The 15323-nt window shown below is 44.7% G+C and overlaps 1 protein-coding gene across 2 annotated transcripts in view; it reads left to right on the top strand.

Moving 5' to 3' along the window:
• Positions 1 to 15323, top strand: part of LOC135984520 (alpha-2-macroglobulin-like) — a 31674-nt gene that overhangs the window by 4529 nt on the left and 11822 nt on the right. The window contains exons 5-21 of one of the 2 annotated variants that reach the window (XM_065626882.1): positions 237 to 257; positions 613 to 781; positions 1993 to 2077; positions 2935 to 3058; positions 4326 to 4440; positions 4671 to 4780; positions 5304 to 5462; positions 6864 to 7091; positions 7433 to 7496; positions 7997 to 8139; positions 9991 to 10140; positions 10771 to 10941; positions 11564 to 11702; positions 13435 to 13543; positions 13883 to 14111; positions 14376 to 14502; positions 15135 to 15256. In XM_065626882.1, coding sequence (XP_065482954.1) covers positions 237 to 257; positions 613 to 781; positions 1993 to 2077; positions 2935 to 3058; positions 4326 to 4440; positions 4671 to 4780; positions 5304 to 5462; positions 6864 to 7091; positions 7433 to 7496; positions 7997 to 8139; positions 9991 to 10140; positions 10771 to 10941; positions 11564 to 11702; positions 13435 to 13543; positions 13883 to 14111; positions 14376 to 14502; positions 15135 to 15256 — 2265 coding nt within the window. Of the gene's footprint in view, positions 1 to 236; positions 258 to 612; positions 782 to 1992; positions 2078 to 2934; positions 3059 to 4325; positions 4441 to 4670; positions 4781 to 5303; positions 5463 to 6863; positions 7092 to 7432; positions 7497 to 7996; positions 8140 to 9990; positions 10141 to 10770; positions 10942 to 11563; positions 11706 to 13434; positions 13544 to 13882; positions 14112 to 14375; positions 14503 to 15134; positions 15257 to 15323 lie in introns of both variants that reach the window. The other variant, XM_065626881.1, reaches the window with a different exon arrangement.

Here is a 15323-nt window from a genome sequence, read left to right as displayed (position 1 = left end):
TTATCCTGAGCTACTAATTTCAGCTGACTTTTCTGCCTGAGACAAAGGATTGCCCTCCCTACCAAATGTACCTCAGAATACTCTGTTGCTCCGTACTAGGAAGTTTTTTGCTTATCCCGTTGGATGATAAGCTTGTTCCCTGAAACATGGTCATAGCCCCGGTCATTTGACTGGGTTGCTTGCATTCTGTCTAAATGTGCATTCTAAGTATGCCGTTTTCTTTCTTCTTTTTCTAGTTTCCACTGGTGTACATCCAGGTATGTACAAACATTAAATTCATGTTCACATCTATTGCACCTCAACCCAGGCAGAATAACTAACTCAAGATGATTCTTGTCTATTTTATGCATTAAGCAGGCCCATTACATTAATTCAAATACACAGAGCTTTAACTCATATGGTGGCAATCATGTACTCTGTGCCCAGGTTACAGGTCCTTCTGTCGTCCAGGCTGGGCTCCCCACACAATTCTGCACTGACCCCCACTCCTGCCCTGCAGCCTCCTGAAACACTGGGGCTTGGCCTACTCTCACTGCTTTTGGTAGTGCTTTTTAGTTCTCGTTGCAGATTCCCACTGTTCTCACAATCTCCTTGTGATCTCATTATCTGTAGGACCCAAGGAACAACCGTCTGTACCAGTGGACAAAGGCAGAGTTAAAGGGGGGGTTAATACAGCTGTTCTTCAACCTCACCTCCGAACCTGTGCAAGGGACCTACACGGTGGTGGCACAGAAGGCCTCTGGGAAGACAATTCAGCATACTTTCTCTGTGGAGGAGTATGGTAACTATTGCTGCAAGATTCAAGTTCCTAACAGTTCTGTGGGTCATGAAAGCCTCATTGAACAGGGTGGTAGATCTGGCCAGGATGTCCAGTATGGCTGGAAAAACGTCTCTGTGTCCTCTCCCTCCCAAACATCATCCCTTTCTGAAGAGGGAAGACTGAAGGACTGGAGTGACATGCCTCCACTCCTTCCTAAGCCCCAAGCCATGCAGTGTGGCTCTTCTGACTGCCCACCTCAGCAAGGCTCCCATCAGGAGGAGCAACGTGCTTGGATCAGTCTGTGCTGGTAACCACAAGCCTCGCCCCCTTTCAGAGGTGATTTAAGGCCATAGCCTCATCTCCAGTTGACTACACACCTGTCAAATGTCATGCTATCAGTCTGGGTCTCCCCTGCCTAAGGCCCAAAGTTCTGACCTTGTGGTGTAGGTTAGGGGTCTCTGTGAATTCAGACCTTGTCTTTCCTCCTCCACAAGCTAAGTCCGTAGCTTGCATGATGCTTTACTGCCTTAACCTCTCTCTGTTACTCTCACCCCTATGCCAGTTCCATCTGCCTGGCTAGAAAGTGGTATCCAAATACACACCTGCACATGGTCACAACCAACATAGCTTCCCACCCCAGTGAGCCAGCTGCAGCCCTGGTTACATGGTCTGACATGATCTGGCTTTTGGTCAGAAGTCCTTTGACCTCTTCCAATTGCAAGATAGTTTCTGTGCCCTGACTCCCTCCTAGTTCTCCCAAGACAGTCACCATCCACTTCCCTTCCCATAGCTGGGTTTTGATGTAATGTCACCCTGTGCTAATTCAGTGGGGAAGCTATGGGGTCTTCCTATTTTGCAAATTGTTAAGACATACATGCTTTGGAAATGCAGAGACGAGGCTGCAGTCCCAGCTCCATATGTTTTTGGGAGACCTTTGTTGACTTAACTTTCTATTTTACTGTATCCTACTGCTGTGAGACTGATAACCCAGGTGTTATGTAAGAAGCTGCTGTATTTTAATAACTGGTGTAAAAATCCTGTCTTCTTACCTGACACAGTGTTTGGCTGATCGCCTGTGGGATGTGCAGGTGACAGAAGCCTCTAAAATCTGACCGTTTAGATGCAAAAGGGTTTCAGGTCATTTGTAAGAATAGCCTTTGAGCAGCCTTCATGTCTCATTTTTATGTTATTCCTCCCCCCACATAGACTGTTTTCCTTTGGTTCTTCTGCAGTGCTGCCAAAATTTGAAGTAACAGTGAAAATGCCCAAGGTGATCACCATTCTTGATGAGAAGCTGAAGGTGACAGTTTGTGGTCTGTGAGTGTCATTCTTTCACATCCTTCTTGGTTTCAGTTTTTCTTCAGCTGCTGCTGAAAGTCCAGTTGGGAGACTGAGATATGATACTTCATTATATTCCTCAATCATTTTGGCATCCCAGGACCAAACAGACTACATCTACCATTAGGCAAAAGGCAACAAATACTGCTTGGAGCACTTTGTATTTAACATGTAGAAACATATTGGGTTTTGGGGGAGGGTGTTTTTGCCCTCCCTCCCTTTTTTTTTTCTTTTGAGTCATAGGGGATTTCAGACTACCTACAGTTCTAGGGAAGAGGTCTTCAGTTTAGTTTACCTGGGAACGACATTTTAAATGTGGTTTCTGCTTGTCCTCGCTGAGAGGAACCCATAAGTGATGCAACTGCCCTCTTTCCTTTGGGCCATCTCAGTTGATTCTGCATAGCAATGTTCCATGCCTCCTGCAGGGAGAGCCATGGCTTCAGCTGCAGAACAAGCCAAAAGACCCAGGGCACATACATACACTAACTGGTTCTGTCAGAATTGGGCGGTGGGCTAGATACTCGCATCATGTTGCTCCAAGGTGAGGGGTACTCTCAACTAAGTCAGTATTAGGGTAAATGATTACTGCGGACTTGTGTGTTATTCCCAGGGATGCAATCAGGACTATGAGATTCAGTGCTTCTGCCCCTGTTGCCAAGCCTGATCCTAAAATGCAAATTTCTTTCTACTTTTTATTGCCTGTGATGACCCTGCTGTATCCTGGAGGCAGCTCTAGGGCAGAGTCCTGACTCCACTGGGGGTCAGCTAGTCATTTTTTTCCATCCCTCTCACATCCCCATTGACTCTGTTTTTCTTTCAATCATCCCTGCTGATAGATACACATTTGGGAAGCCTGTTCCTGGCCTTGTGAGCTTCCGCGTCTGCCGGAAGTTTGAACAGGCAGCCACCACCTGCTATGGTGAGGAGGCTAAGGCAGTGTGTGACGAGTTCTCTGGACAGGTGAGTCATGGTTACTCTTGTGGGTAGAGTGATAGGAGAAAGTGTAGTTTGTTGAGCTTGCCTTGTAGGAATAGGCTTGCTCTGATGGCAGATGTACAAGCATGAATGCAAAGATAGGACAGATGAAACTCTTTTTTAAGGAAGCCTGAAGAAGGAGAGAAGATTGGGTGCAAGACAAAATGTGAAAGGTAAAAATAGGGGCAAGGTCTGTGCAGTAAAAAAGATGTGTAAAGGCAAGAAGCTGATGGAGAAGAAAGAGATGAAAGAAACAAAAAAAAAGGTCAGATTGAGTGTAGAAAGTATAAAGAGAAGTAAGATAGAAAAGGCATGAGCAATGAGAGCAGAGATGGAGTTGGCTTACACTAGAGACAGTGTGTGGGATCAGAAGTTGGTGATAGAAACAGGAAAGGAGCAGAAACCAGGGGAAAGGTGATGCAGTTTGAGCAAGAAGGAAAGGAATACAGATTTAGCATCAGTGATTATGATAGACAGGAAAAAAATATAATTTTTTTCACTCTTCAGACTGGCAAGTCTACAAGAGTAGAACTGAATGGTGTTTGGAGTATGGACAGGTGTACCAGTGCTAGCTTAATTAACAGAAACTGGGCTAACGGCAACTGTGCCAACATCCCAGGACAAGCAAGCAAGCAGAAGACATCCTTGAGGTCTGCTACACTATGATTCCCACAACTGCCTCTGCCACTGCTGTTGTTACCCATGCTAGGAGAAAATACGAACACTGCAGTGCTAACCTCTGTTCCAGGCATCTTTTCCCTTTTATTTGGAGACCCACCTTCTACATGAGGATGCTGAAAAGATGTGGCAAGCTTTGGAAATACTTTTTCAGCTGTCATCTTTCTGCACACACACAGGCTTTGGTTTATATATCACTCATACGGCTTGCGCATTTTAAGTCAGCAGCTATATTCTAATGTGCCTCATGCCTGGTAAACAATTCCTGTGTGGCATACACTTGAATAATTCCCTGTGCTTCTGTACCAAGTGTTTGGAATTTCAAACTTCACATACACAAAAATCTTCTAGGTTGCAAACTCTTTGCTCTGATGTTGCTGCAAGTAATTCAAAATTGTGCCTTGCCAAGCTATTTGTATGCTTTTCCAGTTTTGATAAAAACAACAGAGGGAATGATCTGTGAGGTTATGGGCTTCTCTTCCAGTTCAGAGCAACAAACAGCAGTGGATTCACTGAGTTGGATAAACATTATATACACGAGAGTATAATGGTCTTGTTTGTTTTCCTCTGACAGACAGACAACTATGGCTGCATTTCTGAAATGGTAAAGACCAAGTTATTCCAGCTCAAGAGGAGTGGATATGAGAATAAGCTCCATGTGGAGGCTAAAATTAAAGAGGAGGAGACGGGTATGAATCATCTGGATTGAAGACCCATGTAGTAAGCCCAGGGGAGACCAGCCTGCCAAGTAGAAACAAGGGGAAAAAAAACCCTTTGTTTTTCTGGAATCCTAAAGTTTTCCTACCTGGAGGACAGAAGCATCAACAAAATTGCTTGCCCAAGAAAGGAGGGTTGGTGTGGAGTAAAAGTAATGCTGGTCAGGCAGAGAAAAATTAATTCTTCATGCTTTTTCCTGCAGGAGTGGAGTTGACTGGAACAAGCTTCTCTGAGATCACAACGACCATTAGCAAAATCACCTTTGAGCATTCAGACTCCCACTACAAACCTGGAATCCCCTTCTTTGGACAGGTAGGGAAACCATGAGAATGGAATGCCATGAGCGCCGAAAGATCATGCTACTGAACCTCCTGGACAGACATATACCCTACCCTGCAAAGATGCTGGACCTCAGTGCTGCTAATCCTTGTGGGCCTCCTCTCCTCTCCCTCTGCAGGCTCTCAAACCAGGGAAGAGCAGCTGAGAGCACAGCCCTCATTCTGCTTACCTCTTTGTCCTTGCACTTCTGCTTCTCCAGTCAAGTAAAATTCTGTTTTTCCTGTTTACTCTTTAATAGGAGGTCTAAGGGGTGTGAGTGTGTGTCAATCTCCACATCTGCTCCTCTTACCCAGAGGCAGAGATAAGAAAGGGCCAAAGGAATAAGATTCAGAAAGCTTGCAGCTCTCTCTGAAAGAGACAGATGATGCATGTTTAAAGTGCAGTGGAGGCTTCCTTGTCTGATATGAGCCCAACATCCTCAGCTTGGTGGTCTATCAGTCTGTTCAGGTGACAGGCATTTCTCTCCTTCTACACTGTACTGTTTTTATTCCTCCAGGTGAAACTAGTGGATGGGTCTGGTGCTCCAATTGCCAATGAAATTGTGAGGATTTCTTTACAAGGAGGCCAGCAAAGCAACTACACAACAAATGAGGAGGGCAGGGCATGGTTCGCCTTGAACACTTCTACGTTGTTGTTCGATTCTGTTGGAATTCAGGTGAGTCCCGCGGGCAGAGGAGGTGATGAAGTGACCCACCGGGCCGGAAGGGGAATACCTCTGAAGTTTCTACTATATATGCAAAAGCACTTAGCTTCTGTTTCTGGTTCTTTGTGCTGACCTTGACATCAGTGTGGTGGAAATAGCCATACAGCAAACTAGGTTGCCATGTCACAAATTAGCTTGCAAGCATTTGATTTCCACTTGGCCATAGCAATATAGGGTTAGAAGGAATGTCAAGAGGTCATAGTAGTCCATTCTGCTGCAAGGGATCACCAGTCTTACCTAGAGAAATCTGTTTCAGGGGCAGGTCTAACTCCCATGGTGGAGTGCTGCTAGTGCTTTGCTGTCTTTTCAATTAGATGATTCCCAAGTGTCTCATCTAAATATCCTTTGTGGTCAGTTAAGGAAATCAGCAGCTCTCAGGTTTTAATTTAGCATTCTGAGTTTCTAAGTTGTCCTCCTTTTTTTTCTTTTTTCTTTTTTTCTTTTTTTTTTTTTTTCCTGCCATAAAGAGTTTGAAATGTTCACAGAAACTCTCTCCCTGGTGTAGAATTTGTTTATCTGGGAAAATAAGTGCTGCTGAGCATCCTTTTCTTAGTGGAAAATGCAATATGTGTGTAATATGCACATTTCATAATATCTCACCCTGGAATAGGTTAGATTGCCTAGAATTATACTTGCTCTTCTCCCTACAATTCTCTTATCATATATTAAAACCACTAAAAACTATCCAGAAGCTACCACTATGTGCTTGAAGTTTTCAGAATTTTGCAGGGTAAAGGCAAGAATTCCCAAGTACAGTGAGAAAGATAAGGAAATAAGGGCATGTGAGGCACATGAAATGCTGAAGGAGCATCCTTCTAAATGTGAAATATCTTCCCCTTGCTCTCATTTTTGAGAAGACTTGGACTCTCGCAGCTCCTAAACTTCTACTCAATTTAGGTTTTGAATTCTCAAGTGGAGACTTTTCTTCCTTTTCCATAGCATCTTTAGCTTGATTTTGGCTCTAGTAATCTCTGAACTGAACAGCACTATCCCTTCTCCAGCCCCAATAACGACAAGAAATATAAAAATCAGGTTATCTTCTCTTTAAACTAACAGAGTATTAGAGAGGGCAAGGTGTTAGGGTAAAAAGCCCTTGAGGTGAAACTGAAATTATAGTAAACAAACAACTGATATGATTCAGCTTGTTTGAGACAAACTCCAGTTTCTCTGGGAGTGAGATAATTCCCAATGATTTGCTAAGGATACCACCACACTGTCATGCATCTTTTCTTGTAGACTACCTTGTTGCTTAAATACCAAAAATACCCAAACTTTAATACTAGGCCATGAATTTTGGCTCCAGTTCAGCCACCTGTGTTTGAGGATCTATGTGTGTATTTTCTCATTTTCCAGGCAACTCATAAAGCACGCCACTACTGCTATGACCGTAACTGGGTTGTTCCATACCATGAAGAAGGCTATCTCCAACTAAAGCGCTTTTACTCTCCTAGTAATAGCTTCCTCAAAATTGAGCCCAAGCCTGAGACACTCAGCTGTGGCTCCTCCGCAGAGGTCCGGGTGCACTATATCCTTACTCCAGAGGCCACAGAAGAGCAGAAGAAAATCGTCTTTTATTACCTGGTAAGCTTGCACCTGCCATACAGTGAGGTCGTCACTGATAATTGTAGTGAGGCTGGAGATGGAAATTGTGGCTTTGTGGCAGCAGGATTTAAACACTTTCCCATCATCCTTCATGTATTCTTCTCCCACAAAAAGGAGAGACAGGCTTACAAGCAGAAGGGTAAGGATGTCCCAGTACCCCCTGGGTGAGTGTTGGAATTCTGCTACAGGGAGGCATAGAGCAGCTGAGCAGGGTGTGAGCAGCAGACATACAGCTAGGTTGTTCTCCTCTCAGGTTCCCTCTCTTTCAGGTTTGGATCATGCGTAACCTCAATCACAGCAGGGTTTCTCTTTCCATTCAGGTGATGGCCAAGGGCATCATTCAGCAAGCAGGCACCCACATTCTGGATTTAGACCGGGAAAGTGGTGAGTTCCTCTCTCCTGCCAAATTGTCGGTGTCCTGGGAGGCTAGACAACTGTGGCAGACATACAGGCTGCTTCCGTATAAATGCAGGGATCTTCATCTCTATGTCCTCTAAGACATAGGAAGAGTTTGAGCTTTCTTTTCTCTGCCTTTATTTAGGTTTTGCACAGATTTGCTCAAATCCCCTGTGCCAGCTGTCTTTCTTCTGACACTGCATTTCTGGGGCTCCAGTGCTCCTAGGAGACACAGACTGATGGTCTCTTTTTAGAAGCTGAACCAAAGTTCAGCATGCTCATGCGCTGGAAAACAAGACCTGAAACAGGACTTTTCAGTCAGACAGTGAGACTTACGCATCTCTGTGAGCACCAGTTCATCCCACTTGGAGGTCCAGAGTTTCATCATTTCTAGGATGAAGTTCAACATGAAGCCAAACATAGCATTTTGGCTGCTCCAAGAACAGGTTTCCTGTACCTTAACGTTTTGCTCTTGTTTTGTTTGCTAGCCAATGGGGTCTTCTTGCTACAGCTGCCTGTACAAGCTGATATTGCTCCAGTGGCCCAAGTGCTTGTCTACACCACTGCCCCCAGCAGAGAGGTGATTGCTGATTCAACCAAGTTCAATGTGGAAAAGTGTTTCAGCAATAAGGTACGTGTCCAGTCCTTGAGGGAGCAGCTGTCAGACTGCAGCATAGTCAAGTTTATTTATTTAGATTTAGCCTGGCTAAGCTCATTTATTTAGATTTACTAACACTGGACAAGCCACCTATCAGTTGTTGTAGGTAGCTTCACTGCTTACTGGTTTGTGCTAGTTTGGAGGAGATAAACTATCGAAAGAAAGGTGCTAGCAGGGACTACACTGATAAAACCCCTCTTAGCAACTAGACACAGCCACTGATCTCAGAGACGGTCCTGGGTAAGGAAAAGGGAGGACACATGTCTTATGTCATACTGCAACCCATGCATTTCACCTGGTTTCCCACAAGCTCATTCCAGTAATGAGGTGGCTGCTTATGTGGTCACAGAGCAAAAATAAAACACAGGCAGCCTCAGTCCAGTGGCTGAAGCTCATACTTTTCAGATGCTTCAGCTCTTGTACATCTTACCCTGTCATTTTAATTTCTGTTGTATGTAAATGGAGATAAACCTTGCTCGAACCTGCTGAGCAATGCACAGTGGTGCTTCAATAGCAATGGTGAGACTGAAAGAGTGCAGAAGAATAAAGCCTTTCTGTGAGTATGTGGACCTTTGTTGTCTTATAGCCCCACATATTCCTTATGCAGAAGATCAGACTGATGTATAAGCAGCCCTAAGAAAAGAACGACCTCAAAAACTCCTGTCAGAACTTCAGAATAGTAGTCAGGACACTGCTAAAGGCAGTCCCTTGTCCTGCTACAGCCCAAGCTAAATGAGTTATTGAGACTAGGGTCATTGCTGGAGCTTGGTCACCTGCATTTTGTTCATATATTAAAGGTCATACTATGCACTGCACTAAGGTCTAGGTGCCAGCCAAGTGCCAAGTGATTTATATGCATAGATGCTGCTTTCCTCTCTGAAAGCATCCTGTATTCAAAGCTGTTGTCAGACTGGATAAGACAGAATTCAGGCTATCTCTATGCTACACAGTTTTTCTAGCAGCAAGCTTGCTACAAGCCCTTGTTCTGCCCTTTCCTGAAGAATATTGTTATTGTAGTCTCAAGATTATGAGTCCAGCCTGGAGAGGTGGGGGGTGTCAGCAGAAGGCATGCTGTGGTCTGCTTGGAACATGAGGGAAACTGGCAGCTGATGCTGCTTTGTCAGGCAACACATTTACTCTGAGGATGCTTTGATAATTTAATGTTAGGGGAGGGTTTGTACTGCTGAGGAGAGGGAAGATTTATGCAGGTCAGCCATCTTATTACAAAATCATGTGAGATGGTGATGACAACTTATGCTAGCAAATACTACCAGGGTAGAGGTTGGTAGGGAAGTTATTAGAGTTGTGAGTTAGGTTTTGGGGAAGGCACACAAATCTGGCCGGCCTCAACCAACAAGCCAGTTCTTCAGAATTGCCAGCCAGTAGATATTGCAATATTGCTCCAGGGCATCACTGCTTTTCATGTTACCAAAAAATCTGCTAAGTAAGGTCTTTGCAAGCCTGTTTTCTCTCCACACACAATATCTGGGTGTAGTACAGAGAGTGGACCTGGTTCAACACCATGCCCAGCTGCCTGAATGCATCTAACCACTATATGTGATTATCTCATCACATTTACAGTGGCCATAAAACCCCCAAAACTGCCTCAAAAGTTTTATGAGCAATTGTGATGCTGGAAGTTGTCAAGAACCATTAGTGCTGATTTCTCTGGCACTGCAGAAAGGAAACCCAGCAGTCGCACAGAGAGAGCACAGAGGTGTGTGTGTGTGCATGCATTTGTAGGCTTTTGTGAGGTTAGAACTGATGCAGCCAACTAAAGGGAAAGGTTCTGCATCTGTGACACAGTTTCTCCTGTGGCTATAGGTGGACTTGAGCTTCTCTCCTTCTGAAGGCCTGCCTTCTTCTGATGCTCACTTGCTGTTCAGAGCCTCCCCAAACTCCCTCTGCGCTGTCCGTGCTGTAGACAAGAGCGTTCTCCTCATGAAGCCAGAAGCTGACCTGTCACCCAGCTCTGTAAGTGCTTAGTCTGTGGAACAACTTGGAGCCTAGTCAGATAAAATGCAGCCCAGTGCTGGGGTGGAAACAGTGAACAATCCCTCTTGTCTGTGGTGACACAGGAAAGCTGTCCTGTGCTGTTTCTCTTCTTTCTTCAGTGGGCAAAATGATGAGAACTGGGCAGCAGCTGTTTCTTAGGAGTTTTATCCAACTATAGGGATGGCAATGAGGAAAACCATTTAAGGTGACTGCTTCTCTTGGCCAGAGCCAAACACTGTTGTGAGTTTGGTGATGGTTTTTCAGTTATTCTCTCCAGTCATGGATTAATTTTCCAGGAGTAGCATCTGGAAGAGAGTTTATTCTCATGCCAACAGCAAACAACAATCCTTGAGTAGGCACAAAGGACTGAAAATGTCATTTTTTATATATTTGAGCCATAATAACCAGAGTAACATGCTGTTCATAACAGAAGAGGAATCTGCATCTCTCTTTTGATTCCCAAATTCCCACTGCTCCCACCACGGGGAGGACCATGGCAATGTGGATGTATGTGCTGTTATGGTTATGGTCTTTGCATCCAGCTCCCTCAGTTGTGTGTTTTGACAGTGGACACTGAAAATGCTGGATACTCTGGCTCTTTCTGCCTAGGTGTATAACTTGCTGCCAGTGAAGGAACTGCATGACTATCACCATGGTCCATACATTCTCTCGGAGGAGCCCCTGGAAAACTGCATCCCCTTGAAGAAAATAGTTCTGAATGGGATCACCTATTCTCCAGTAGTGGACATGAATGAAGATGACACTTACAGCATTCTAAAGGTATAGCCCTCTTGCATGGTTAGGGAGTGGAGTGGGAGACAGAATGAGAATACTTAAGCTTCTGTGACATGATGCGACATAACAAGGGAAGGGTTTGTCAGTCTGAATGATCTGACACTAATTTTTATCCAGAGGCAAGTTCATTGAAAGTCATAAGCTTCACCTGTCCTGCCAGCTTTGCTCCTGACTTGGTGGAAAAGTGATCAGTCCCAAAGTTTTCTTCTTACAGGAAAAGCTTTGAGGCTGACTTGATGTGAGGTTCTAACAGGATGTAGATAATCCTGTGCCATTACAGTTAGCCAAAATAAAGTCCTTGAGCTGCATCATAGCCACAGACATTTCCTTCCAGAGAGAAAACTCTGTATCTACTCCCTGGCTCATTCTGACCCCTAGGCTGGAATTGGACAAGCACCAGTGCCCTAGGGACACAAGGGAGCTATACTTTGGTCTGTCTGAGCCACCCAAGCACCCGGCCCCAGGGGTAAGGGGTTCATCTCAAGGTCCAATCCACAGTCAGTAATGGCTTCTCCTTTTGAGGCAGTAAAATACCAATGTCAGGTCTGCTGTGTAGACTTCAACAGGACTCAATAACAAAAAGACATGTTGGATTTCTCTCCCATAGGAAATGGGTTTGAAGGTTTTCACAAATACCAAAGTGAGGAAACCTTGGTATTGCAGCACTGATATTTATATGCCTGCAGCAGCCCGCCTTGAATCAGCTTCACTCTCGTCTGGAGTACCTATGTATGGAATGAGGACAGGTGGTAAAGGAACTGGGTCTTGTTATTATGTCTGTTCTGAACCGAGATGCTGTCTGTATTTTGGGGTGAATACTCAAACAAAAACTGGTGTTGTGGAAGTCATACTGAAGTAGTGGGTTCACAGATGTCAGCTTCTGCATGAATGTGAGGAATATCTCTTTTACTGGGTTATGAAGGTCTAAAGACAAGCTTTGATAACTCCACATTAGAAGTCAGCAGAACCAAGTAGTTTCCAAAGACCCTGGCAGAACAGAAGATGTTATTTGGCATCTGAACTGTTCACTAGGCTTTTGTACTAGATGTCTTTTCCTAGGTATCACTTAAGGGGTCTCCAGTACCATCTTCAGTCTGCCCTCATTGACTCACTCAGTTTTATGTGCAGTCAAAACCAGAAGAAGCAGGTGAGAAAATTTTCAGTGACAAGCTGGTAGGCTGAGAACGGTAAGATGTGAAGTCCAGCCTGAAATGGACCCACCCTGTTTCTAAGGGCTATCTCAACTCTTGAACAGTAGCTTTTTGGGAGACAGAATTGGCCATATCATCATCCAGAGCCTCATATTAAGGGAAATATCCTGGAAAACCTAGCTTATTCTAGCTGGACAACTGATTTAGAGAGTTTTCCATTGGCACAGGAACCTGTGCTTTAGTACATATCCAGTTTTAAGACAATCTTAACTTCTAATACAGGCTGATAAGATGCAGGATAGGTGCTTTTTAATTATTTTAAAACTGAAACAAGCAGAAGTCAGAAGACTGAAATATCATGATAGACAATACAAGCAAGCCACTGTCACTCTTGCTTGGAGCTATGTGATACAGCTCTGATAGCATCTTTCATTCCTGCTCTGAAATCTTCCCAGACTTTGGAGGTGCCTGTTGCACAGATAGTATGGATACCTGCTAGCTACACAATTTTTATCTAAACATAGACATTAATTTAGGCAAAGTAAAGATGACCAAAACTAAAATTTAGTTAAGAACTTTTCTTCTTTATCTGCTTGTGTGGATTTCTCTTTCTTTTTGTCAAAGCCAAGCAAACTAACTGTCCCATCCTGCTCCTCACCTTTCTGTTTGTCAGCTGTTCAAAGCTAAAGTCAAACAAAGGCTTATTTTTGACCCAATTTCATCCCAAACTCAGGATATCTTCTTGGGAATAATTTTTACATGTGAAAATTTTGGTTTAGGCAAAAAAAGTCTAATTTTATACCTCCCAAATTCCAACTGCATGTTTTAGGTTTGAGCATCTCTAGCTTAGTTCTTTAGGAGGTTGTAAATTCAGCAGGGAGATGGTTTTCTGGGTCATAATGACTCTACAAAAACCACTGCAACAGAGGGACGTTCCATTGCTACTTGGCCTGATAGGATAGAGAAGGATGTCATGTTAAGACTGTGCCTGGAAGAGACAGGACTGCTTGCAAAGAAGGTCATAAATAGCTCTTTGCTCTAACATCCTTGTTTTAACCCTGTAAAGTGTTGCCCCACATACTCTGAGGTTTGCTGGAGACTAGCGGGAAATTCTGGAAGGCTAGCTCTTGCTAATAAGCCCTGACCCTGAAACTTCACTGCTGTTGGTACCAGTACTCACTACAACCACAGCAAACATCTGCTGCCAGTAAGGCTTCTGATTGTCATGTAGATCGATGCTTTCTCAGACCAAAGCATGATGCTGATGTAGATCTTGCTTGTTTGGAATTGTCAGTAGTTGAAATCTTTTCCATCTCATCACATTCAGGCCTTCAGGCAGACAGACTTTATGCCACATTAAGCACTCCTGGAGAGGTGACAGAGACAGTCCGAAAGTATTTCCCAGAAACTTGGATTTGGAGTTTAGTATCTATAAGGTAAGGACCTTGGGCTAGTTCCTTCCTTTTTAATAAAACTGGTTTTATAAAGTGAAAACATGAATCCTCATATGTTTGCCAAGCTTTTTCAATGCCAAAACATCTTTTATTGTTTGAAGAGATCACTTGGCAATCCTCTGAGAAGGAATTATCTTCAGCCATGGTTAGGTTTGTCCAAGGAGTGGTCATGGGTATGGAAGAAGAGGTGGGGCAGCCCTACAGTAACAAACATACAGTTCGCACAGGCAGTACTGTTCAGTGGGTCAAAAGGGGTACAGATAGTCACCAAAATGCCATAAAAAAATCATCCCTCTGTCCTTGCTCTTTGTGTTTCACCAGCTCTGACGGAAATGCTGATTTAGATGTGACCATCCCTGACACCATCACCGAGTGGAAAGCCAATGCCTTCTGCACTTCGGCAGACACAGGCTTTGGCCTGTCCCCAACAGTGTCCCTCAGAGCCTTCCAGCCCTTCTTTGTAGAGCTCACCCTGCCCTACTCTGTGGTGCGTGGTGAGTCCTTCACGCTGAAAGCCACCGTTTTCAACTACCTGACCGCCTGCATCAGGGTAAGAAAGGTTTAAATCCTTCTCTGTACTTGTGTAACCTTCTTGTACACCTCTTACCTTCACCTAGCCTTCTTATATCTCTGAGTAGCCCTAGACCCTTCTGTCTTGAAATTCTTGTTATTCCTCCTATGTACTCCAAATGCAGAGCCCACAACTCCAGCTCCCTGCTCCCTTGCCTCTGAAGAAACGGCTATTGCTATTGCTTCCTGGCTCCCTGTCTCTCATGATCACCCTTCCTCGATTGTGCCTCTCTACAACTGGCAGGTCAGTGTGACTCTGGCTCAGTCTGCCCATTTCCTGGCTGCTCCAGTGGAAAAGGATGAAGAATCTCATTGTCTTTGTGAGAACGGGAGGAAAACTGTGGCTTGGCTGGTGACTCCCAAATCTCTAGGTAAAGGTCTCAGGGTGCTGAAAACTGCAGAGAGTTTCTCTGTGATGTTCTCCCCATACAGTATTGGGTGTTATAGCAACACAATTTCCTGGGAAGCACTAGAGCTGAATATCTGTCTCATCTGGGGTTATTTGGGAGGCAAAGGCTGGCAGACTCACAGTGTCCAAGGCTCTGTCTGGCACCACATGTAGTATCATCAAGCCTTACAGCCCTTGGATGACAGCTTCTGAAGCCAGAGACATTGCTAGCCAGTGGGGATACTCTGTTGTCTCCATCCCTCCCAGAGATTAGATGACTGCCCCATGGGATCTTCATACTTTGTTTTCACTGTTGTTATGTGTTGTGGTAGCAGCTGTGCTGTGCATGCAGGTAGCAGTGTGCTGAACAGCAGTGGGGCTGGCAAGTCTCACCTCTGTGGTGTCCTAAGTTCTGGAAAAGAGTCACTTTTTGATGACAGTGCAGCTTATCTGCTCCAGGATAGATTCTGATATAGATAGCCATGTTCTTGCGGGAAATAAGCAGGGCCCGGGTGTGAAGGAAAAACCTCACCCATGGGCCTGCAGATTGAAATTCCTGGAAGTGGCAGTGACTCCTGTTACCTGGCAGGGCTGGCTGACCTTTGTTTCCTACAGGGCAGGTGGAGTTCTCGGTGAGCACTGAGGCCCTGCAGAACCAGCAGCCCTGTGGGAACGCCATCGTGGAGACCCCTGAGAAAGGGCGGAAGGACACGGTTATCAGACAGCTGCTGGTGGAGGTATGTGGGTTGTGGGAATGAGGGGACAGAGCTTTCCCACAGGCTAGAGCGTATGCTGCAATGCAAT

Source organism: Caloenas nicobarica, chromosome 1, assembly GCF_036013445.1.
Source record: "Caloenas nicobarica isolate bCalNic1 chromosome 1, bCalNic1.hap1, whole genome shotgun sequence".
NCBI lineage: Eukaryota > Metazoa > Chordata > Aves > Columbiformes > Columbidae > Caloenas > Caloenas nicobarica.
This window is presented reverse-complemented; position numbering and strand designations above follow the sequence as displayed.